The sequence below is a fragment of the Thunnus maccoyii genome, chromosome 14 (genome assembly GCF_910596095.1).
Source record: "Thunnus maccoyii chromosome 14, fThuMac1.1, whole genome shotgun sequence".
In the NCBI taxonomy this organism is placed as follows: Eukaryota; Metazoa; Chordata; class Actinopteri; order Scombriformes; family Scombridae; genus Thunnus; species Thunnus maccoyii.
The window spans coordinates 25,675,630-25,702,308 of record NC_056546.1 but is presented as its reverse complement, the minus strand read 5'-3'; the positions used below and the strand labels follow the sequence as shown (position 1 = coordinate 25,702,308).

The 26,679-nt window shown below is 40.8% G+C and overlaps 1 protein-coding gene across 3 annotated transcripts in view; it reads right to left on the bottom strand.

Annotated features, from left to right (window-relative positions):
* Positions 1 to 596: 596 nt before the first annotated feature.
* The window catches only part of LOC121911489 (serine/threonine-protein kinase 32C-like), a 75,084-nt gene continuing 49,001 nt past the window's right edge, over positions 597 to 26,679 (bottom strand). For 2 of the 3 annotated variants that reach the window (XM_042433018.1, XM_042433019.1), the window contains 9 exons: positions 19,144 to 19,317; positions 14,262 to 14,299; positions 13,697 to 13,786; positions 12,926 to 13,029; positions 12,690 to 12,806; positions 10,168 to 10,293; positions 9,726 to 9,854; positions 6,527 to 6,594; positions 597 to 4,869 (listed from right to left, as the gene is read on the bottom strand). In XM_042433018.1, the coding sequence (XP_042288952.1) occupies positions 4,668 to 4,869; positions 6,527 to 6,594; positions 9,726 to 9,854; positions 10,168 to 10,293; positions 12,690 to 12,806; positions 12,926 to 13,029; positions 13,697 to 13,786; positions 14,262 to 14,299; positions 19,144 to 19,317 (1,048 nt within the window). In that variant the 3' untranslated portion in view covers positions 597 to 4,667. Of the gene's footprint in view, positions 4,870 to 6,526; positions 6,595 to 9,725; positions 9,855 to 10,167; positions 10,294 to 12,689; positions 12,807 to 12,925; positions 13,030 to 13,696; positions 13,787 to 13,955; positions 14,093 to 14,261; positions 14,300 to 19,143; positions 19,318 to 26,679 lie in introns of those variants that run through there. The other variant, XR_006099869.1, reaches the window with a different exon arrangement.

The window sequence follows — 26,679 nt, the reverse complement described above, 5'->3', positions numbered from 1 at the left end:
CCACACAAATATGTCTTCTGTCTCCTGCAGAATGTGGAGGACACAGTTGAGAAGCTGGAGGTTGAGCTGGCTGCTCTTCTGGATGCCATTGAAGCCCCAAAGTGGCGTCCCCTGTTGGACAGTAGAGGAAAGCCTGTAGACATCCTGGAGGACCCAGAGCAGAGGGGCCAGTCCTAAACCAGCCATCCATGGAGGATTAACTATAGACAGCTTTTGAACTTGGACTTTGAATGATTAAATGCATCTGTTTCCATGAGTTAAATGCAAACCTATGTACACATATACCTTAATACAGAGTTTGTACCTTAAAAGAAGAGGCAGGCTTTTGCACAAGACTACTGCTTAGGTGTTTGCATTATTTACTCTTACTAATCCTGCAACAACCTCATTTCTTTGATTCAGCCCTAGATTCTTCCTTCTGCAGACAATAGTGGCACAGCTCATCTTTACAACACTGTTCAAAGAGATGAATTCACTTTGCTCAGTCAATTCCCACCCCTGCTCTTCATCGCCCTCTACTGTCTACAGACAAACTGTGCCTTTAACCCTTCACCCTGCATTTGAGTGAAAATGACAAAGACACACACGGACAGATGTCAAATTACTGGAAGGAGTTTTATTTCTTTATCAAAGCAGTTAAAGCAGCATGTTTTTAAACACACGGAGCAGTTCCAGTTGGTACAATACAAGGCTTTTCACTAATTCCCCCTAAAAATCCTGCAGCACAAGAACATTATGCAAAATAGGATCACGTGGGGGAAAGGAGCGGCATAAATCACATTTTCTTCTCCTTGATTTGTTTTCTCAACAGGGCACTGAGTTTCAAACTGTATCCACAGAGTTAAGACATCTACAGTATGGTACGCCTCAAGAGCATCCATCGGAAAACAGTAGAATAGGAGACATGCTGTTGCTGGTCAAACACTAGCACAATGCCTTTTGAAACACCTAACGGCATCCAAAACATTAACACATAAAGAAACATGTCAGGAGGGTTTGCAAGCACTGTCCAATTAGGAATTATCACTGATATCGAGGAACAAATGCCAAAACTGCAGATTGTAACTTAGAGAAAAGCTACACTTAAATTAACTGTCAAAATCAGTTATTATCCATTTACAAATGATTAACATATAATTACACATCCACTTCAGGCTTATGTTAATTCCTATGGTGTGTAGACTGATTTAATGAGTCTTAGAAATAACTGAGCTTTCTTTTCCACATATGAAGACATTCAGTTTTAGTAATGCAGCAGATACTGTGTTGGGGTGAAGTGAAAAATCTGCCCCCAATTCCAGTTTCTTCTTGCTTTGTTGCACAGACAATAACGCAACACTTAACCCACAACAGAGCATCACACACAACTGCTGACTTCATTCCACTCATCCGGCAAGGGTACGAGCCTGTATACTTGAACAAAGCATTAAGACAACCTACAGGATGCCAAAGGGTACTGCGTATCATCTAAAAATATCATGCCGTCCATATAACACTGGGATTATACAATTTTGTACAGTTTAATGATCACAAAAGTCACTGTCCAGAAACAGTCACGCAGGCCAGTTACAGTATACTCTGATTTGGACTGTGTCAATAATCAGGTGAGCATCGAGGGATGCGATTACCAAAAGCTTGTGCATGCACAAATCAGCCGGTAAGGCTCAAGCTCCAGTCTTCGGCAAAAACAGGCTTATATTGTAAAGGTACATGCAAACAAGCGCAGGGACTGAGACTATTAAATTCATCATATGCTTTGGCAGACCTGGAAGATGCCACTTTATATCCCTTTAAAGAAGCTTCTTAATCTAATCATAATATATAGCATTTAAATAAATAGTTGAACTTTTTGGAAAATACATTTATTTGCGTAGAGTGAGATGAGAAGATTGATATCAGGCAATTAGCCTAGCTTAGCATAAAACTCTCAAGGGACCGCTACAACCTTCAAGACAAGGGTTACGCGGTTGATGGAAGCAGCCGAGCTAGCGCTAATACTAGCAAGCTAATCTGCTAGCATACATCATTGGCCGTAAAAACTGTTATTTCCCAAGATGGGCAAGTTACTTGAAAAATGTAATAAATTACTCATTACTCATTGAAAAAGTAGTTACATTATTTGTTACTTTAGTTTTGTTTCTCAACCCAGCTCAATGAAAGATGCTCCAACTCCAAATCCTCTATATTCACACATCACATATTCGGTATTTTACACATGTAGAAATAGAAAATAAGGCATTAACATTTAACAACCAGCCAGGCTACATTTTGGGGGTATTTATTGACTATCAACAGCATGCTTAATTTTAGCCCCAGAGATTGTACAGGGGACGGGTGATTCCTGAATGTGGGTTTACCAGTGGCTAATGAGAGCTAGCTAAGAATACACTACATCTTTATCTGTAATTCTCAAAACAATACAAGTACTGAAGGAGGACTACTTTTTGGTAGCATTCTTGTTAGCTGGGCTACACATACTGTTTTGACAACCACAGTTAAGGATGTCTTCAGTAGCGTACATTACTTTATGTTTACTTTACTACATGATTTCTGGGTTACTGTTTTGTATTAATGCCTCTGTCTGTCACGTGACCATCGCCTTGTGGGTCGTTACATTCCAATGAGTCTGCCAAAACAACATTTGAAATCCACCAACCACACCCCTAAAGCTCACAAATGAAGTGTATCTCATTTTTAAAATATGTACACAAACAGTAATATAAAAAATATAATTTGTGGTTTTATAGTTATGTGATGTAACACTTTTTCCATCCACCCAGAACTTAACAGCATTTACAGAGAGTCACTGTGGTTACCAAATAGTTGCAGCATGCAACTTTCCCAGAAATTTTCGGTTTTACATCACTGTTTGTGTATGGGTTAAACACACAAGATACAATATTTCAATTAGTGAGTTTTATGCTACGCTAAGCTAATCACCTCCCAGCTCCATCTATGTATTTAATGTACAGACATAAGAGTGGCATCAATCATCTCATCGAAGTCTTGCACAGTGAATAAACCTATTTCCCAAAATGTCTATTACTTTAACACCCCCCCAACTTACCTGAAATGTATGCTTTATACAGAATCACAATATGATTGTATAAATTATATTATTTTCACTTGCAGAAGGAACATTGAATTTATGTTATACTGGGAAAAAGAGACATACATTCACACACTCAAAGTTCCTTAGAAATGGTTATGCAAATGGTAGAAAAGCTTTGGCATATTTTGCCTACAAGTTGTGCCTGCACACTTGGAAAGAAGAGCCGAATGAAGCAGTATGAAGGTTCCACTTCAGACAGCTCTTCCTTTAGTTTAATATGTCGAGTTTGCAGTCCCACATAAAACTGTGGTGAGTTTAATTACCTACACTGTATGCTATTTACAAGGTTTTCATTTTATTAGGCCTTAGGGTTTTAAGGTGGACCTTTGCTACATGTTCCCAGGTGTTCAAACTGAGATTAATGGTGCCACCTTAAATGTACCACTATCACTATGACAGTAATAGACTAGCTCATCTATACAATTTGAAGTACCAACAGGGCACAGCTACACATTTAAGTACAGCCCCAAAACAAGCTCTACAGAGAGATGATCTTTATAGTAACCGAGCACTTAGAGATGATGAGGATGTGCAGTGAAGCTAACAGAGCTTTCTAACAGATTCTTAAAGGATTGTTGATGATTGGTATTTATTCCCCAGAGCACTTCTGAATGCCCTCTAAGTCAGAGCAAAGCGCAGGGCTGAAATACTACATCTTTTAAGCATTACAAACACAGTGACGAGAAAAACTTTTCATTCTGATTGTTGCACTGATTTCCCATAAATTACAGTACCTTAACACCTTAAAAAAAGCTTGGAAAATACTTCAGAAATTATAGTTGGCTAAAGAGGAAAATCAAACTAGCATTAACCTATAATGCATCCATGGCAACAATGTGATTAACAAATACTGATTATCATCAACAGGCACCACTTTAAACAGGTTTAGAACATGAAACCAGTCACACTGTCTTGGCCGACTGAAAACAGCCGTGAAAACTTCAGTGTGTCTTGGAAAGGTGTTGCAACAGGAGGAAGGCGCTCCAGGAGAAAATGAAAAACGATTGTTCTGAATTAGGGCACACATTACATGAAAGAGGCTGAGGGCAAGAGTGAACTGAAGACACAGGCAAAAACATAAACTGAGTGCCTGCGTGTGCTGAATAATTCAGTCGTCCCCATCAGATTTAGAAGAGGAAGGCTGAGAGGGGAGGCGTCTCCACCGAAACCGCCGATCCCCCAAAAACCGTGGACTGCTATTGCTCAGGATGTCATCATGCTCGTGGAGCATTCTGCTTGTGAACAACACTTCCTAGTAAGTGATACCTTATTTGTCATGCTATACTGTAACATTGCATAGAAGTTAGAGCTTACTCTAGGGCGGAGGGGGAGGCGGGGACTCTCTCTGCTTCATTCATGCCTTACCGGAAGGATGCTACAGAACAAACCTAAATAAATAAAGGAAATGGTGGGAGCCATTTTGGGTCCTGCTGTGCGTCAGTCGCCCTGCTGTGCGTTTCCTCCGCTCCTGGCTACAACAGAGGAACGAGGTGAGAACGTATGTATTGGCTTGGCACAAACACTCCTGTGTTCATCACTGCGGGGCAATGTGGCGCTAGCAGCTGCCGGGGGAGGAGCAGACCGAGCCGCACATGCTCAGTTTGGAGGAGGACTCGGGCTCCGGCTCAGGATCTGGTTCGGGCTCTGGTTCGGCAGTGTCATCATCGGTGGCTCCTGCCTCTGCGTCTCCATCCCCGTCTCCACTGGCATCGTCACCGCCGGCCTCCGACTGACCCTCCTCCTGACGCTTTTTCAATCTTAGACACATGGAGAAATAGACGGAGAAAGACATTTACAATAATGTATGTAAACCTCATCTTCATTATAATTTTAACCTTTAACCCCATCTGGTTGACCAGGCAGACAAAAATGTCAATTTTTTAGTATTTTCCTTATTTTTATATCATTATGAGCACATTTGGTCCTCATAAATTAAGTCAAATCCAACACACACACATACAGAGAAAGAAGCAGTTAGTAGTCGGATGTAATGAGAGGCCTTATATCGTACTTGTCTCTGCTGTGCATAATTCTAGATATTATGTCCTCAATTATAAATAGAACTAGATTGCCATTAATTAGAGCAATAGGATATAATAAGACATTTGCCATACAGAAGGATTTCAGTAATGCTGCAGTGGCAGGACCTGGTCAATAATAGATGAGGCAATAATTTAGAGCAGCACTGAACCAATATTCCACCCTTTACATTGCACAGAGGACATATTCAATGATAGATGGACCTCATAGTCTATATTCATAATGAACAGAACATATACACAAACATTAGATGCATAATATGTAGCCAAAGCAGGGTGGAGTCAATAAACTCTTATCTATAATTTACACATTCAAGTTATTTTATTAAAGAGGCTTGTCTGTCTTGCAGGTTTGAAGTGATATGCAATGCTCTCCTTTAAGCTGAATGTCTTCTTATACCAGTAACTTTAGTGAGTTACATACACTGCATGCTCTGTGGTTTTGTTTTATAGTGGGCATGAGATAGTAATTGCTGTGCAGCTCCTCTCCACGTTCTGTGGCTTATACACACACTCTTACATTTTGTTGTGTTTTTTTGCAGCAGTGATGCTGCAGGGTATTTTCAGTGTTAGCTCTACGTTCATCCATGCTTTAATCAGAGTCACAGTTTAAGTGCAGGTGAGAAAAATGTATGACAATAAGAACGTTATTGTGAACTTTTGGATCAGACATGGTGTAAACAAACCAAACCAAACCAAACTTAAAAGCAAAGTTGAACAGCAATATTATTACCTAAAGCTTCTCTTGTTAACATCCTTTGCAGTTTACTGATTAACTTCTGACTGGTTCAACTATTACCTACAGTACTTGCTCTAGTGGTGCACACTCACTGTTTTTCTGTGTGATGAGGAATTATTAGCAGCTTTCAAGTTTACCTTCAAATAAAGCGGTAGCAAATGTGGCTAAACTGGTAACTTCTTGAAAACATGTCTGATCTCTTGTGTTTGGTGAGTACATTGATCTAATGATTGATAGAAATGATGGCAAAATCTACAAAAATAAAACTTCTAATAAACAGAGTTTTCCTTTCAGAGGAAAGACAAAAGTGGTGCAACATCACCTTACATTCAAGAAAACAAGCAGAAGAGGGTAGAAAAAAAGAACAACTACTTCAGCAATGAGAGAATTAATATCGTAATATCTCCTTGTGCATCTGGAGATATCTGGATCTGTTGGGCTCCAACAGGAGCCACATTTGTTTTGTTTAAAGGGTAAATGAAGTATAATTATCGACGTATTTTGACCTTTGCATTTGGTCCAGCAGGATGATTTTTTCTGTCTGTGTTGCTGCGTCACTGTTGAATGACTAAACAGGAAAGTCGGCTTTAAGCTCTGTGTTATTGACGGTCTGCTGCTGATGTTGTGTTCTCTTACTTCTCACGGTTGAAGATCATGAACTCTTGCTGCACCACTTCAAGGCACTCCTGTAGATAGTCATTCTCCTGCAGGCAGTCAACAGACAAAACATCCTACTCATCATCCACATCATCAACATCCTCCACATCAACATCATTTTCATGAGGAATTACAGAAAAAAAAACTTAATGTCATCTTTAATCAGTCACTGCCTGACCTCTGTGGTGAAAATGTCTTTTTTTCATTCCCCCCCCCCTTGGTTGATCTTTTTAAAACAAGTCATGAATTGTTTGTGAGCTCTCCTCAAATTGGATGTTTGGCCTGAGACAAAAATAGAAGCTCATATTTCCGAAAGCACTTGGGGCCATGACAACACCACTGAAGGCTTCATAATTTAATAATCTTGGTAATAACGCAGTATGAGCACACACAAGCTACACACACACACAGGCTCAAAGTCTCATAACCCTGCCATCGTTAGAGGTACACACTCCTTCCACACGCTGATCAGTGCTGATAACATGTGACACACACACACACACACACACACACACACACACGCACACACGCACACACACACACACACAGGACTGACGTTAATAACACTGATGTCATGATGACTGTCTGATGGGAACAGGCTGTTTCTCATAAATACAGAGAGGATATCTCTTGTCTCTGGTAAATAATGTCTCAATCAAACACAAGGACAGGGCAGAAGAGACAAAGAGACCCTAATACTAACAGTATGATCCTGGTTTAAGCACATACAGGATAAATCAGGACAGGTTTCATCATGTATTAATAATTTCATTAACTTCTCCACAAAAATGTAGATGATTTCTAATGATAACCTGTCTATTAAAGCAGGCTATGTGACTTTTGAAAGAAGAAATAACACATTTTTTCTTTTAAAAATGAAAAGTTGAATTCAGAGGCAATAAAACACACTAACTCACTTCAATACACTCAATGCCAATGTTAGCAAGTTTTAGGTATATATTGCTGTGTAACAGACCTTACTGAGTCAGTTTACTGACTTAGTGACTCTTTTCCACTGGTGCTACTGTTAAAGTAGGTTATATTTAAACATATACAGTATACATATATAAAGTTGGATTGATATTTAGGATTACAGCAAAATTTTCACTTGTAAGGAATAGTTTGAGATATTGGGAAACATGCTCATTCGAGTTAGATGAGAAGAACGATACCAGATGTGAGATAACCTGCTAAATATGAAGATACAGTTAGCCGCAGGTTAGCGTCTCTTAGCATAAAGACTGGAAACAGGGGAGAAGGGTTGAAAAGGGCCTGGTTCAGTCCAAAGGTAACAAAATTAGCTTGTTCTACAGTGCAACTCTAAAGCTCACTTACACATAGTATCTTGTTTGTTTAATCTGTACAGAAAACTAAGTGTGAAAACAGCAAATAATCCCTCGGCTAAACTAAGCTAACCGGCAACTGCCTCCAGGTTCATATGTACCGTACAGATGTGAGAGTGGTGTCGATCAAACTACCTTAATCTCAAAATCCTTCTCTTTTGATATAATCATATTTCCTTGTGTTCTGAGTGGAGTAAACAGGAGTAAAATATAGAGAGATTATTGGCTGTTTGAGAAGGTATCAAATCTAAAAAGATCACAATAGCCTACCGCTAATCGGGCTGTATGATGCATGATGCCTGCAGCTAATATGTTTGTACAATGAGTCTTTTTCTGCTCAATAGGACAATGTTATTCATTTTGCCTTGAGAGCTGAGAGTTGAGATGATTCCCAACAACAAAAAAAAGATGAGATTTGGACTGTCGCCATTCTAAAAATATGCAGTTCTGACAGGAACTGACAGACTAGAGAGACCGAGGTAAACCTGATGAGCTGCATTGTTATCCCAGGCGGACTGGTCCTGCCTCTTCATGTATACAGTGCCTATGGGCAAGTAATTTACCATGTCAAAATCCCATGCAGCATACTGCATGCAGAAATAGTTTGTTCTCATCTGTGTGCTAGTGTCCTCATTTGCTTTTACCACCTACATAGTGAAAATAATAAGGCTAAAAGGATCACATTAACAGCTAAACAAAAAATCATAGAATTGTTTAATGGCAAACAGCCTTTTTAATGTGAAGAAGGCTAAAAATAACCTTTTCCATCATCAAAGGGAATAAAAGCCTTTTAACAGATTCGGTAACATCTTGAATTCCACCTTCATGCTCACAGCTCCTAAACAGGGAGCCTCCTCCTCAATGGAACATATTATTTAACATATTATTTTTAATGCTGAAGTTATGCAGTGTTTCAGTATTTCATCTCCCACATCTAAAACTCAAGTATGAAAGACAGTGAGGATTATGTGACACCCTCTTTCAAATATCCTTAAGGAGAAACACACATCTACACACAAAGTGCATAACAGCTGCAGCTTTGGCTTTTAAGATGTGATTTGTTTGTGGGTCTAGGATACGGTATCTTCAACATGGTTTGCAAATCCACAACTCTGCAAATTGTAAAACACATGCAAAAGTGAAAACACAATGAACAGAGATGCAACGAAAGAAATGTTTTAGTGTTTGTGGCATTTCCTTGAAGGTACCCTGTGGAATTTCTGACCTCTAGCAGTGCTGCGTAGTAAATTCTTTATGAGTGGGTCCCTGTTTTGTTTGTCTCGTGTATGCCTACAAGGACACACAGTTGACGTTATACACAGTTATACAAACCATTATGGTTCCACATTATTCCACTGATCTATAGGTGACTATAATGCGCCAAGATGTGCAGCAATGTGCCACAAAGGCAGGGAAGAGGAAGACAGCAAGCTGGTAAACATGGATGTAAAAGATGCAGGATTTAACATACCTTAAAATCAGCTTTGCAAATGTTTAAGGAGGAAGGAAATTTGTTTAAACGTTTCTTAGACCTCAAGGATACACGCAATGAGTTCTGGTGACAAACACTAAATGTAAGCAGGACTTTTGTTTGTCTACAAGAAAAATTCCACAGGGTAGCTTTAATACTTGTGCTTTTGCTTTTGTATGTGTTTTGTCCTTAGAGACCTCCTGGTCTGACAAAACAGACAATTTCATCTTTCATCATCTTAGACATATTATAGACCAAATAGCTCTTGAGAACATGTTTTCAGGGCCTTTAAGGTAATTGGAGAAGATGGACCCTGCAGCCCTCTCTGTGTGATTGATCAGCCTGTGCAGACGATATCACTCACAGACTGTGAATCCTTGCTGTTGTCTCGAGACCGGTTCTTGGCCAGCCTCTTCTTCTTCTTGTGAAGGGGACGCGACTCCAGGATCATCTCCTCCAGCTCAAAGGTGGGGTCACAGTGGAGGCGACCTTTCTGCAGGAGGAAGACACACAGGAGATAATTAGAAGAACAAACACATACACACACACACAGGATCATAAATCAGCTGCGGTACACAGCTACATACACTGCATAACACACATGGATGCGCTCACATGCACATGAGAATGTACAGTTAAGTGCATGTGCAAACACACTATAGAGGAAGCTGCATTCAGTTTCCTTTGCATTATTTAGTTGCTACACATGCTCATTACGATCAGCAAACATGAAAGAGTGCCTGTGTGTGCTTTTAAGTGTTTATCGTATGTGTGCGTTTGTTGATATCTGATTACTTCATACTAACATTAGGAACAAATCCGGCCTCCATCTTCTTCTCGTACACGGCGTCCCAGTTGACGTCAGCGAGGTAGGGAGATGTCTGCATGTCAGACAAGCTGGAGAAACGATGCTCTGGGTTCACTGTCAGTAGCTGGAGGAAAAGAACACACACACACACACACACACACATATAATGTCACCTACTTCTTGTCACCTTCCAAGTAGCAATATCACCTTCACAACTTCTCTCCTCGCTCGCAGCCAGGCTGTTCTCTCAGCGAGGTGAAATAAACTCGACAAATTGTGGGTGAAAAGTAAAAAAAAAAAAATCGATCAGATGGTTTCTCTCCTTTTTATCGTGCGGTTTGAAAGAGCAGTTCACTAAAAAGATGTGTTGCCAGTATGTGTGGCAGCTGGGGTAGCTGAAGTGAACATAACAAGGAGCCGAAAATATCCGGTGAAATTTGTACCACTTCCTGGTCTCCCTCAAATAATCCTACCTTAAAAACCTCTATATCTGATATTCCATATTCCTACTTATAATCACTGCAACTCCTTTCTATGACTATTATCTAGTGTTATTTTTACTATTATTATTATGGATGCATTTTCACAACAGTTTCAATTAGCAAAACTCTACTATATGCTGTATTTTGGCCAAAAATAGTTAGCAGTTGTGTTGCAATGCTGCTCACCAGAGGAATGTTAAAATAGGAAGAAAAGCTTGCAAACACATGTTGCATTGATCCAGTGGCCTGTGAACTTAAACTGAAACTTGTGCTAATATGAGGTGTCTGTATTCTGCTCACTATGCTTGTGTTTTGCACTTTGTATGTCAGGACAGTATTTTGTGTATAAAGGTAAGAATGTAGCAGGAATTTACAAAAAAAAGTGTAATTATGTTGCCACCAAACTTCAACAAGAAGAGGACAGAGACTTTTAAGCCCTTGTTGATGTACAAACCAACAGGGGGCACTGTTAATCAAATCAGCTATTCATCAGGTTTGAATCTAAATTGTTGCAGTGATCCAGACACATGCATGTTGCACATTAGTGTGATTGCGTCTTCCGGAGATGAAAGAAAAACTGCTGCTGATACAGTTGTTTTTAATGGAATACCATCTGTTTCATGTTGCACCTCGGGGTAAACGTTGGAAATGATAATAGGATGTGGCTTTTGTTGTCATGTTAACGCTCCTCCTGGGCTTTATTTTCTTCCTTTGGTCACAGGCTGATTCGGTTTCCTCCTGAAGGGCCGGTTAGGTCTGTCTCGCTAGAGTCCAGACACGGTAATCGATCAGCAGCAGAGCGGAAGAGATCAACGCTTCGTCCAGAACACTCAGTCGCTCAGACACAGAGCACATGCACGCACTCATGCTCACACTTGCACTCTGCCAAAAAAATATCCTTCTTAACAAGCCGTGGTTTTTCATAGTCTTGTCTTAAGAGGACTAAAGATATGCTGCCAGAGGGGATGATGTTTCCTGCACAGTTTCACTTGTTCAAATGACAACATGTTGGCACACAGCTACTATTGTTATTGTAGGGAGAAAATGACTCTTGATTCAACAAAGTGTTGAACAGATTTATTTCCATTTCCCATTTGACGCAAAGGGAATTAACTCATCCAACTGGCAGACTTCACTTGTAAGAAAAGCACGTTTTGAGCCTCAATATGAGGTTAAATTACTTGTTATGATGAATATCGTCAGCAGTACACACACACACACACACACAGTTTCTTCTCTAACCCACTTGCGCCATTTCTGTGCTTCCAACCCTCAGAATCCCATCTGTCGTTTTTCTTCTCCTTTGCCCTGAGGGTCTCAGCTCATCCTCCCTCCCTCCAGCTCCAGACCTCCCTACCTGCATCCTCCGGTCCTGTGGCTTCAGTGCCTTTTTACCTCAATATGGACCCTCTATCACCCCTATATCCCTGCCCTTTTTCCTTCCTGACAGGGTCACGTTCAAGTCACTTTGATTTCACTTAATCAGAAATAATGTAAAACAGGAAATACTGTAATCTTCATCCCTTCATTATTTCATTCATTCATCTGTTCATATTTATTGACAGTATGTTCAGGATTTTACCAAGCAACATTTAAGACTTTGAAAATGATTTTGAATGATATTTGGAATAAAATAAGTCAAGTTTATCCACCTAACTACAGTAACAACATGGACATCAAAAGGAAATGTATATCTAATGAGAGTAGATCATAACATTTCTTACTGCTACCACACACTTCCACAAATCAAGAAGGCGTTGGATGCAGAAGTCAAAGCATCCACATAAAATAAGTGGCCAGTGTAGTAAAAAAGGAAAATGTTCAGGGACACATCCGATTGTGTTCATTAAATCTAAGCGGTTTTCCTTGATCTAAGAGACAGCTGCCATTTGTATTGATGATGTAAAAGAACATCAAAATCACTAACCTCTACCACTGCCCCGAAATTCAAGAGTTTCATCTCTCAGTGAGTTTTAAACTTTGAAGTAAATCCAACTACATAACTCACCGAGCTGATGGTAAATTATGTCCCGCTCACCTTCCTCATGAGGGAAACTAGGTCCTTGGGCCATGCTGGGCTGTACTGGACACTGACTGTACTGAAGAGCTGAATCAGAGACTCCACTGAGTTACTGGCATGGATGTCATAGGGTCTCTGGTAGGAAGAAACAATGAAAAAAGGAAAAATGGGGAAATGAAGGTAAAGAGAAGTGGATGAATGCAGGAAAGTTCAGTTTTGCAACCTAATAACATAAAAACTCAGTCATGCCTTACCCATCCACGCAGCACTTCGAAGACCGTCACCCCTAGTGACCACCAGTCTACTTCAAAGGCGTAGCCTGTCCCTCCACTTACAAAGGACTGGAAGATCTCTGGGGCTGAAAGCACAAGCAGAGAATCACTTCAGAAGAAGAAAAAGCTTCTCAAACCACTGGATATACATGCAGCATGTCTCTGCAAAATACCAACAGAAAGCGTTCGTTTTACGGTAGATGTAGTTGTGCCATCACAAGACAAGACAGAACATTTTTTGCATTTTTGCCTCAGCTTTTCATAAATAAACACAAGATCTGTAATTTCTATCATCTAATTCACACAAGTATCTCTTTAGTGATGAACGTGTTAAAAAAAAGTGTTCAGAAATCAGCAGAAATCTGAGTCTACCACCTTCTGGCAGCAGTGTCTAATTTGCACAAAGCGTGTATCAACTACAAGCTTGTCACATGCTTACAATTAAATCTGTGTGCTTTGTGACATCCTACTGAGGTTGTTAGCTATCTAACAAAGAGGGAAACCATCAGTTTGTTCCAATTAACTGGAGTGTCTCTGTTCAAGGTACATCTGAGCATTTTAGGTTACAGACTAGAGGCAAAACAAGACAGTTTCCTACATTACTGAGTTGCCCTGTGCTCAAAATACAATAACCCTTTCTTGTAGCCCTCTTCTTCTTGCCAATGAGTGTTTATTTGCCTGAAGCAATCAGACCTCCATGATGGCACCAGCAATGGGTGATAAAGTTGTGATGCAACTGCAAAGCAAAATTACCCATGTAGGGCTTGGTTCCAGCTAAGGCCGTGGCTCTCTCTCCATCCTTTATTATCGTTGCTATGTTGAAGTCCGTCAGGTGAGCGTGACCTGAGGAGAAACAACCATAAAATCCATCAAAACTGGTTTTAAATATACAAAATTTTGGAAATATTTCAGCAAGGACAAAACAGTCTGACATTTCAGTAAACTGGACCAGTGTGTCCTTGTGGTTTTGTGTGTCACACACTGTCGGACACACATTCTTGACTCCTCTGACCTTGTTACCGTTGTGACTCATTAGTAGCCTGCAGGGTCATTTTTGTGTGTCCTGCTTGTCACGATGGACCCACTGCTGTCTGTACAGTACGCTGTGTAGCTAAAAGGTTTTCACACTCATTCCCAGTTCTCCTGATACTGTCAAAAAGTGGATCAACACTTACTGACTGTACTAACATTTCAGGGCTTAAACTGAAGAAAAAACACATATGTCTTGAGGACATATTTGAAAGTTACTTCACTTGTCAAGAAGGTTAAAACAAATACAAATGCACTAATACACAAACCAAACAGTTCACATCCTTACCTTGCTCATCCAACAGGATATTGTCTGGCTTGACATCTCTAAAAGAGACAAACACAAATCGCAAAAGAATTGTCACATAAATAAGCTTAATGCATGAATGCAGCGTGATTTTATGTGATTCATAAACACATACAGTACTACTGAAATGTTGCTGTTAGTGCAAGTGTCTCCTAAATGACAGTATTTCTGTATTTCTCAGTGAAATCAGAGCGCAGTGTGTCTAGTCATCATAGTCTATGGTCATGTGGGAAACACAGGGATTAGATGTGTACAGTATGTGTGGATGTGAAAGTTTGTAGGAGGTGTTTGGAGGCTGATGTAAGTGTGAATTACATGTTGGTGCAACATGTTAAGTGTGTGTGTGTGTGTGTGTGTGTGTGTGTGTGTGTGTGTGTCAATGACAAGGAGAAAACTCTCCTTCCCTGCATTTCAAACGTTGCCAGAGCGCATGAGAACACAACCATCACCCTGGAGGCTCTCGCAGGTTTGTGCGTGCATGCTTATTACACCGGGCACCCATGTAGCGGACACATTCAGGCACGCTCTCACACCCGCGCACTCACACATCTCGACATTTCCCAGCCCCTCCAAGCCCTCCACAGGCAATTAACGGAGTGTGCACAGCTTATTTAATTATGCCGCACGTCACGCTGGTGTGGAGAACACACGCGGTCCTCAGAGAGCATCTACACACCCCACAGGACGCATGTGTTCGCTGTGGCTATGCAACACTAAGCTGATGCTAATATCATCTGCCAAAACTCTTGGAGGGGAGTGGTGGAGGTGGAGGTGGAGGTGGAGGTAGGGGGGAAGGGGGGAAGGGGTTGGGGACTGATCCAGCAGAACAAGCCTGGAGGGGAATACATACATGTTCACAGGAGGAATCCTGATTCCAGTGCCAGCTACAGCAACGTGCTATTTTGTTTGATGTACAAAATTCACTCAACATTTGATTCATTTTGCAGCGAGCCCAGAAACACTAATCCAACTTGAAACAGCATGGGAAGTGAATCTCATTTTGTACAGGAACAAACATCCAGTGTGAGATGACCTAACAAATGGAGCTTTTAACATGTTGAAAGTATGATGAAGAGAAGAGAAGAGAGGAGAAGAAGAGGGACTCCACTTCCCTTACTTCCCTTCTTCTCATAGGACTAATTTTACCTTCTTGGGCATGGTGGCAGCTGACTGTTGCTAGGAGACCAGAGACCCTTCTTCCCTCAGTTGGTGCAACAAAATAATTGTATAGTATTCTCCTGTCAAAAACTTACAGGGTGGAACAAAATTGTAGAGCTGTGGACGGCCATGGATACCCAGGGATTGGATTACGGCTCTGAGAGCAGACACAATTGTGTCAAAGGCAAAACAGCTGATGTGAAGGAGAGGGAGAAAAAAAAAGCACAGATAAACAGTTTTTGTCACCTCTTTCTATTGGCAGTTTTGAAATGTACATCATGGACGTAATTGCCAACTACAACGGGACAAAAAGACTCTGGCTACATGTCATGTAGTGAAATGAGGGAGCATGACTGACTCTACTACATAGCATCACACACTCACACACACCTGGACTGCTATATAATATATATATTTAAGTCATGAAGATTATGCTGTGATATGTGATTCTGCATCACATGAAGGGGCACACAGCTTCCTGTAAATACAATAATTTGTATATTCTGTATATGATGCATGTATGTGACTCATGTACTAATGTTTGAATCAGGCTTTTACATTAAGTTAAGGAATAGTACTACATTTTGAGAAATTAACTGTCTTGCTGAGAGTTAGATGAGAAGATCAATACCACTAACCATCAAGCAGAGTCTTAATGGAGTCTTGTCATCACTGTGAGATTGCCAGGCAACCAGTGGAGACTCCAGGAACTCACTGCTACTCTGCCAAAAAAGTAGTCCCGCACATAACCCCCCCCCCAAAACACCACAAAGTGTCATTAGGGGCTTTTTTATCCACCTGTTTTTATTTGTTGAGCTTGAGCTTGCCCTCTTCTTCTGCGATGGTTTAATGACTGGAAAAGTAGCACCACCAGCTGTTTATGTTGGTTAGAATTACGTTACATTTGGATGGAAAGATAACAATTTTTACACTGGTTTTTATATGGACAAAACAAACAACATATAATGTGTTAATAGTGAGCTTCAGAGGTGGTGGTAGGTGAATTTTTTTTTAAACTTTTGGACAGAGTCAGGATAGATGTTTCCTTCTGTTTCCAGTTCAGACATATACTAAGCTAAGCTAACCCACTGCTGGCTCCAGCTTTATATTGAACAGCCAAATATGATATTAATATCAGTCTTCTAATGTAACTCCTGGCAAGAAAGTAAATAAGCGTAATTCCGAAAATGTGAAACTGTTCTTTTAACACTTCTGCTATGTGTCTCTCATCTAACTGCTTGTTTTTATTCTGTAAAACACTTACATTCTTTTATTTTTATTATGGTAAATGTGAGGGTAAATAGGAAAACACAGGTATGCTTCATTGTGACAGACCTGCAAGACTGCACAACCATATACACACACACTCACACTGACAGACAGTATACTGTTGTTTTAAGGAAGAAGTGTAGCCCAAATGAGGTTTTGAACACGGTTCAAACTGTTTTTTTTCAGCCATCTGTGGCACTAAATCTGCAGTCTGCAGGGATCCAGCTCTTTCACTTACTGGACTGCACAGACACTTACTGCTGCACTCAGCATATTGTACAAAAAGATGTGGACAGCGAGTCCACTCTAGTTATAGATGATGGATGGTAACAATTACAGGAACACACATAAGAGCTATCTTAAGACATGTGAAATATTGCAAATAAAAAAGGGATGTACTCAATGAGAAACTGAATATATGAAAAAGCCTCAAGACAGCCTGCTTGCATAATACTCTTTTCGCTTATGCGGTGGTATATTTTCTGTCTGATAATTTTATGCTCCACTATAATTCATCTCACTCTTACAAGAGATTCAATCATGTTCAGTTGTCTGAATAGAGGATAGCAAACTAACTCTTCTTCATACTGTCTATGGATACAACAGTAAGTCATGACTGGTGCATAATAGAGAAAACGTTTGTAGAAAAAAGCATACACCTTGCAGTAAAAATGAAAACATGACTAACACTTTCTACCATATTTTCTAGGGAGCTGCGGGGCACCATGCTTTCCTCTGGAAGAATAATGTATCAGCTGACAGGACATGATCCTAACCGTAAGGTGGAAGTGGAAGCAGGTCAGATTTGTCAACAGGACGTGATAAGAGTGGGTGTAAGAATATACATATACATCTATATATACTGAGACATTTGAGTCATGTTTACAGCCCAGAGAACTACATATGAAGCTAGTTAGAAAGGCACTGTGACTTTGTGATTCCGACAAACTAAAAGGGCTTACATAAGGGAAATAGATTGTTGCAGCATTCCCTCTGGAATAAAAAGGAGTAAAATGCATGATGTAAAGGCAAGATTCTTGACTTTTACTAAAATTCAGTTTGGGGTTTGACTTCCAGTCTGAAGAGTAAATGAATTACATTCTTCAATCACCAATAATATTGCTGAAAGCTGGGGGAGCAGAACTTTATTTATCAGTGGCAGGCACCATGAACAAAACCTCTTGAATACTAAAAGTTACAGATACAACCTTGAAGCGATCTTCAGAATTTCAGGAGAAATTCAAGGCTTTGAACTGAGGCTATCTGATGAAACAAAATATAATGATGTAACAGGCTGACACTGGTGCATCAGATGTTTTTGGAAAGTATTGTAAGTAATGTGGGTATAAACACTTTAATGGGTGTATTTGAGTTGAATGTGTCGGTCTCTCTTTGAACTGCTGTTTTGCAGATTGGATCAAAACAGTTCAGCTGATCCAGAAAATTAGACATCTGCTCCCACATTAGGAGTGTCATTGTGTTTAATGTCATTCATTCAAGTCATTTTATTCAGTGTGATACTTGAACACCAAGGACCTAAAAAAAAAATCCAAGCCAACATGTGCTAACCAGACTTTTATATTAAGTCTTGTTGGCACAGACCTAAAATAAAATTAGTTTTTTAAAATACAAATCAAAGCTTCATTAAACTATATTTCTATATGAACAATTGATCAATTCTCTTTATGTAATGTGAAACTGGTTGCTTGTAGTATCAAACCCATACAGAATTATCACCTGACTGCAGTTTTCCTCAGCTCAACACAGTGCTTTATGATTGTTTCTTATGGCCAGCAACTTTATTGCTGTGGTTCCGTCTCACTGCTCTCATCCCTGTTGTATCCAGTCACAGCCGGCAGCGGTTTTCAATGAAAAAGATCTAATAAACACACTGTGTGCTACCTGCCCGGCACCAAACAGCACACACACAAACTTAGTGACTAGCTGGTGAACACAGCAGAAGGAAGGAAGTTGTTGGAGATCAGAAGAAAAAATGCAAAAGGAGAGTAAATATCAGATTAACGTTTGACAGGTGGACTCCAGATGAATGATAATGTTGCTGCATGTTTGCCAACATATTCCACATATCAATTTCATGAGGTGGTAACATGTCAGTGTTGAGTTTGCAGCTTCTTTTTATGTCCCCAAGAGCCTCCCCTCCCTTGACTTACTGGCTTCTACATAATTTAGAAAAGCTGAGAAATTGTCTTTATGTAACATTAATTTCTAAATGAAAAAAAAATCTATGTTTTTAAGTAATACAGTTTTAGAAATAATTTTTGTCATTTTTCTCAGGTAGTTGACGGTGAAGACAGGAAAGACTAGGAAGAGAGGCGTTTATTACTCATTTCTTAAGAAATACTGACAAAAGGCTTGGAAGCCGTGGGAGGCCTTGAGCTGTGGAAATAGAAAAAAAAAGAAAAACATGATTTTGTACCTATGGATGATGTGCTGGCTCTGCAGGTAGTCGAGGGCCAGTGTCATCTCACAGAGGTAGAGTTTGACAGCGTCCTCGCTGAACTGGACACTCTGCTGTAGGTGGTAGCGCAGGTCTCCTCCCAGCAGGAGGTCCACCACCATGAACATGTCCTCCTCATCTTGGAACGAGTACCTGGGAACGGGGGGAAGGAGGAAGGACACAGGACTCAGTCGCTGTCCGGTTTGAAAAGGAAAAACATGCTGTACAAACAAAGACAACAACTGAGCACATAGACAACACACATATAGTATAGGGGGACTTGTATACTCTTGAGAATGCATGCAGCAGACATGTGCAAAGCTTACACGGTAAACATCTGCAGACACACATGCATGTTCATATAAACCCACACAAGGACAAACATGGCAGATATCTACAGATGGGTGACTAATTAAAGGAAAAACCATCATAAAGTGTTGTTCTAAGGCCACCACGAGCAACCAGAACAACTTTGGTGTTAGTCGGAATAGATTCTCCACGTTTCTGAAGAAAGAGATGAACACCATTCTTCCAAATGATGTCCCCTCATTTGATGTTTTGAATGATGGTAGTAGAGAGCGCATCTGTCCAGAATGGTGTTCAATTAGGTTGAGATCTAGTGACTGTGTAGACCACAGCATATGATTCATATCATTTTCTTACTCATCATATCAATCAGTGACTCTTTGTGCCCTACATGGAAACATCTGAATGTATGTCTCTCAACTCATTTACTCAGGTTTTTCCTTTAATTTGTCACCAATCTGTACGTACAGCTACATGCATCTTTCTCTGCCTAGTACCTAAACAAATAATTCTGAATCTGCAACCTTAATGCATAATGTATATTTATCTCAGAGTAGTTTATGTATGAGTGTGCCTTTCCTGGCAGTCTCAGAGCATGCACTTTGTACCGTAATACGTTAACACCCATCATTATCCTAATAACATGCCACTTATTTGAAGGAATGCAAAAAGAGAGGAAGTGGTTGTCAAATTACAGCCTGGAAACAGCCCATTTTTGCTTGACGTGACTAAACTGAAGGCTGCTCGTGGTCCGCTTAACATTTTTGTCAATCAGGCTTACTAATCATGCACATCAAATTAAAACACAGCCTCTCAGTGATCTGGGTGGGGATTTGTAACACTCCAGTCCACAATTTCTGCCCCAGACACTGAACAAAACATTAAGCCACATGGGTGAATAAACTGCTTTCATTACAACAGAATCTAATTTCTCATCTAAGAAAAATAAAGGCATCTTAATAGCCCTCCCCCCCGCCCCCCGTGTCTATTTTCTGTGGAGGAGAGAAAACAAACTAAGCCTTGGTGATTTATTCTATCAAACTTGGTTTAATGTGGTTGTTTCTGAGCCAATTCTTTGTTTTCCCATTAAAGCTCTGACACCGTGGCAGTATTGCTTCTTTTTATAGCTGCAGGTTCCCTCTATATCTTCAGGCTTGGTCAGGGGGACATTCTGATTGGTCCTATTCAGGTGCAATTTCCTGCCTCTCTATAAGCGAGAAATGGGGTCCGTGTTTGCTGCAGAGTGAAAATCATTCCATCTCATCCACAGATTGGACGTTCTGCCTTAGAGAAAAAACACATTTGTGTTACTGTTGGGTCTTTCTCTTCTCCTAAAACATCATGTAGATTAATTGATGAAATGGCCTTGACTTTCATGTGATAGTATAGATAATGGGCAGAATGCACACTCTACTAATACACAAAAACAACACGTATAGCATTTTCCCTTGATGTATTAGATTATGAGCCTTACCGCTCAATCTTTAAATACTGTAACATTAAACGACAAGTTTGCACCAAGATTCAGCTTTATATTAAAATTAAGAGTTTTTGTTCAAGACACCTACATTTTCTCTTTCTCAGACACCCTGCCCACAATGCCGCAAGACAGTCCTGCAGCATGTATGCACTCAATAGGAGGTGACAGTAGAACCACCTACATTAGACACAGTAAACCAACCTGCCCTGACCCTACAAAGATTAGCCTCACTGTTAAAACACAGAGTAGCCTCAGCAGATGGCCAGCCGCAGGATGTTGTTTGCCATTGGCAGGGATTCCTCACTGTCACCTTTTTATCACCTCATTGTCACAGTCTGATTCCCGGTATCTAGTTGACAGATGAGCATCCTCTGAGGCGGCACTCGCTATCTCAGTGTTCCACAAAACGGTCTTCCCAATATACTGCTGAAAAATATCTGTGCTCCCAATGCGAGACTGTGGCGGCTCACTCTGGTTGTCACTCCCTTCCCCGCTTTTGCTTAGGTAACAAGGAGATGTCAGATACAGGCCGACAACTGGAGCATATGAAAGCTCGGCGATGACAAGCCCTGTCACTTTGAAGACTCTTGCCAAGGATGGGACAGCAGAGAAACACAAACAAAATCTACGCCATTTTTTGGGAGCTCATCACACTAAATAAAACACAATGTGAAGTCCACAAATTTGACAGTCCTAAAAAATTAAATGGGGGACTTTCCTGCTGTCTGGGAGTGGAAAGAAATACTGGTTAAACAATAGAGAAAAGGAAAGTGACAAGGATTAGTTGAAGGGGACTTGTTTCTAAAGATTTTTTGTAGACGTCCATTCAGCCATTTTCTGCTGAACATTCAGGTCTGGCTTGCAGTGGTAGTAGGATAAGCTCAGTGGCCCTGACGTCATTCTCTCTAGCCTTTTCCTCCAGCGTTTTCCTGGGGGATCCCAAGGTGTTCCTCGGCCCGATAAGATATACAATCCATGCGGCATGCTCCAGGCTCACCCCTGGGTCACTTCCCAGGTGGACATGAGGTGGGGTGTGTGAAGAATCCTAGTCAGATGTCAGAACGACCTCAACTGTCTCCTTTCAATGCAAAGGAGCAATAGTTCTACTCCGACCTCTTTCTGGATTTCAGAGCTTATCACCTTGTCCCTTAGGGTGAGGAAAACTCATTTTGGCTGCTCATATTCAAGGTTATTACTACTTTAAGGAGATAGTATACATTGGGGACAGACAGGTGAAGATGAAATGTGAAGGGTTCTGATTTAAATTAAGGCTAATGGTGGTGCTTGCATTTGGTACAGATAATAAAAATAAATGTAGTAAATGTAGAAACTACAAGAGTGCAGATCTCTGCCAGGTGTGCCTGGGTGCACGAACAGTCCCAGTTTTTTTGAAGATGCATAGAATAGTGTAATGATATAACCGAGCATTTTGGGTTCACCTAACTGTATAAAACTTAATAAGGAAACAATAAACGGGATGATAAGTCCAAACTTCTCAATTTAAACATTGTTATTTATATAGAACATTTTGTTGTAACACAAAATGACACCCCTTTCCGTACCTCTCTCTCCCCTCCCAAACTAAGAAAGTTTGAATCTCACTCAGTTGTCCCTCTTGACATATTGATGTTGCAGCTAGTTGCTAACTTTGCCTATTTGCTGTTTGGATTGCTGCCATTTCTAGCATACAGTGTTTTTTAGAGCATTTTTGCTCAAAACAGCTGCCTGTTGCAGCAGGAAAGGAGGATGATGAGACATGTGAGAATGAACCAAAACAGTTAAATTGCAGGCTATAAAGCCAAATCAATGAGCTGAAAGAGGCTAAAACGCTCAATAGAGCTGAGCAGTACTATGGACAAGAGTCATTTGATCCATCCTTAATATAAAAATATTAATCAGTGCAGCTTAAACTATTTTTTATGTAGGGTTCTTTACTATAGACCTCAGTACACAGAGACACTTGAATACGTCAAAATAATGTTTTACCACCAATCTCATTTTATGTGCCCTCTGCTGCTCCTCATATTGAAAAATGAACACAATTTATTGAGTAGTACATCATAATGAGCAGAGACGAATTGCGGGTCAAACCTCTGGGTACAAATGAATGCCTTGGAGTAATCTGAGGTTTGGGGAGAGCTGTTACTGTCCAAAACCAAGAGGAGGCCATGTGGAAAGGCCAGGACAGGACTAAGCTGCAACAGTCACAGCGACTAAGAGAGGAAGGTTAGCCGGCTGGAAGGAGTACAAGGAACAGGCTGAAATAATCAGGCCACAATGACAAATGAGCCCGGGGAGGCAGGGAGGAGAGAGGGAAATAGAGGGACAGAGGAAGAGGATAGTTTTGAGGAAAAAGCCAGAGAAAAACAAGAGCTTGTGATTCTCTTGGCTATAGTTGGTCTGCAAAGTTTCAATGGCCTATATAAAGTTGATGATAGAGATGGGCTGGCTGGAACTGGCTGCATGACTCAATCACAAGACACTGGCATTCTCCTCTGAGGATTCCTCCAACAATGGTGTGAGTGAGCACTGCCTCTCCTCTCAGTGGCCTTCAGCCAGTCGCATTAAGTCACTCCACCTACCTCCACTGTCCTGCTTTCGCAAGGTGCAATTTGAAAGCCGTGTCCCACAAAAAGTTCTTCTTTAAGGGCAGTTTCAGTAGAAGTTTTAAGTCCTTCAGGGCTGCAAGTCCAAGGCTATAATCAGCGGATGCTATATTAGAGAAACAGACTCCTGTGCTGTTGGGAATGATCCCATATTTTGTCTTTTATGAGGATGATTTAAGGCTAATCCCCCTTGCAAGGCTTGTTATAACTGATGACTTGGGGTGTAGAGGCTAATTTGTTCCACAGTCTCCCACGGCCTTGTTCCATCCAGGCCTGAAATCAATATTCCTAATGGAGGCTGAACAGGACACAGCACATCCATCCTCACCACTCCTCTTGTGCGCTTTCTGACTGTGGTTAAGGGATGGACAGTAAGAGGAACCATCCACAGCTCCTCCAGATGACTCACCCGTTTTTTGTTTTAAAATCTTTAAAATCGTTAAAGATGACTTCCAGGGATTGTGTTTAAAGGTCTGACTCTTTGACGACAGTCGCTGCGACAACCCTAGCTACCCTCGCTGCTCTCTGACTCAGTTTTCAACAGCGTAGTGGCAGCGTCCATTTGGTAATGATTCACTGCTGCGTGTCTGGGCCCTTGGGGAGAACGGGTGATGCTGTTTGAGAGTGATGTGTTGTGATATAACGCTGAAGGCAAAACCTTGCTTTTATAATGATGTACTATACTCCGTAGGCCAGGGGATCCAATTCTTTGCTACACCCTAATGCTGGTTACTCTCTGCTTCTGGATGGGGAGAAGTGACCCTTTGGGGTTTCAAACATATGTGAGGGAAAGAAGAAGTCAGCGTCTTCTCATGTGTCACAAATCTTTACAAGGATTTGTGTGGATTTGGTATATGCAGTAGATGATAGTCAATTTTTCCTCCTCCAAGGTAATCCATTCAGCGTAGCCTCGACTCCTACACATCATATCTATGCAGCGAGGGAATGGTCGCAGCAATTACTGTGGGCTGCAAACTTGACATCCGCCCAGCTTAAGGCAGCCTTCACCCAGCTGATGGGATTCAATGTGGGCTTTCACAAGGTTTCTTCCTAATGAATTTCCTCTGAAGCTAAGGACAGAGCTGTTCATAAGCACAGCAGAATTCAGGATGTCTCAATGAAAGCAAAACCCGCTTCGAGAGTGAAAGTGCGTCTGTGTGTGTAGGTAAGAGATGGAGGAAAACCTTACAAATCCTCCTAGACTGCTTGTCTCATTTTTTGACAAAGCAAATCAATGCCAAATACTTTCTTTGCGCTGTCTTGTGTACCCCTCCTCTCTACTTCCTGCCCCTCTCTGTGATTGCAGGAATCATTAATTCCTCTGACAGCTGTTTGGTGTGTTTTCCCACATTCTCTCTGACTCCTGACTGAGTCTTTGGCTCCCTCCTGGCACCGTATCAATAGAAACACTCCTATGAAGCTTGATCAAAGCTGGCGTTTCTCGTGAGTTGCATCTTTTTTGTTTGCTTTTGAGAATAGGCAGTTCCCCAATTCCCCAGCTGCTCTATCGCACATCCATTAATGATGTACCGAAGTGCCCAAATGCCAAGCGCCAGAAATCGTAATGCTCTGTTTGACAAGCCTATGGATACTGGCAACTGTCTGATCTACAGGGAATTGGTTAAACAGCATACGCACACAGTGAACCAATTAGGCTGCTAGTTGTTATACAGTAAAGGAGACGATGAGAAGATGAAGCAGAGTTCTCATCAGTCTTATCTCATTACCTGCCTGGCTGAGATGCTGTCTCAAGCAGCAGCTAAATGAAGCAGACAGTTTATGCAATGCGTACAGGTGCAACGCATAACAATGCTGTCACACACAGATGCTCACAAAACGTCTGCATAAACTGGAGCAGTAATAACAAACTTACCATAGACTCCAGATATAAATTGATTTCCTTTATGTCTTGCTGTGTTCTCCTCTGTCCAGTGTGAGGAGAAAAATCAAAACTTTCCTTGAATTATACAGTTTTGTGCACTGAGAAATTCCAACACAGGAGGGCTTTTAGTCCCTGAAGATGATCCTTAGCAAAGTCTAATGTGAATCCAGTCATTTGATGTGGATGGAACCAATCCATGGTGTGTTTTTTGGTCAGCTTCTGACTGTAAGTTTAGACAATGGGTCTCATTCAGTCATATTTACGCAGAGATTTTTGCACACAAAATGAGTGCACACGCAAAATTACCGTCAGATTCATGACACGCGTGCACCAGTCAATTTTATTCATACCGCTGTGTGTATGTCAGTGAATCAGAATCATTCTAAATTGACATGTACGTGCCTGCTATTGATTATCATACATAATCATACATGCCCCCATTACTCTATATAAGGAAAGCTCTGTTGGAGCGGTGCAGCAGTGGAGAGAGCTGTCACTCATTGCAAAGAGAAAGTAGAAGCCAGAAAAGGCAGATTTGGCTGGTAAACATGTCATTGGCACGACCGTTTGGAGCCCGATTGTGAATCCTGTATACATCCTACATACCTGTTGCACCACTACCACGCAGTATGTCCATAACAAAAGAAAAAATTGGTTAATGTTTAGATTTGTGGAATTGATCTAAATAAATCCCTGCTGCTGTGCCAGGTGTGCATTGTTTCGTCTCAGTCCACAACAGGTTGTAAAGTAATGAAAGCAGAGCGTCCCTCCCTGTTCCACTACTGAACTGTCAGACTGTGAGGACACTGAACAGGCTGCTGGGTAATCAGCTGCATATATCAAATCTGATGGGGAAATTAATTGCTGTCACATTCCAATATGGAAATTCCGATATATGAGCTATTGTCATCTAAAAGTGGGAATGATTTATGGATTACAACATCCTAGCTATTAATTGTATAATTAGAAAATAAATTATGTATGATTAACAGTTTCACACCTTTAAATGTTGTTTATTTATACCTGTTTATTTTTTAAATAATTGTGGTTTAATATACTGTTTACATTGAATAAATATTGACTATATTGCTTTTGAAGACCGTGGGACGTTTATAATTTGTGTGTACGCAGGGTCTAAGGTAGTTCTAAATTTATTTGCAGAGTAAGACTAATTCAGTTAAGAACATATTGATGAATCCTGGATCTGTGCTTAAAACCTTCGTACACACAGTTTTAAGCAC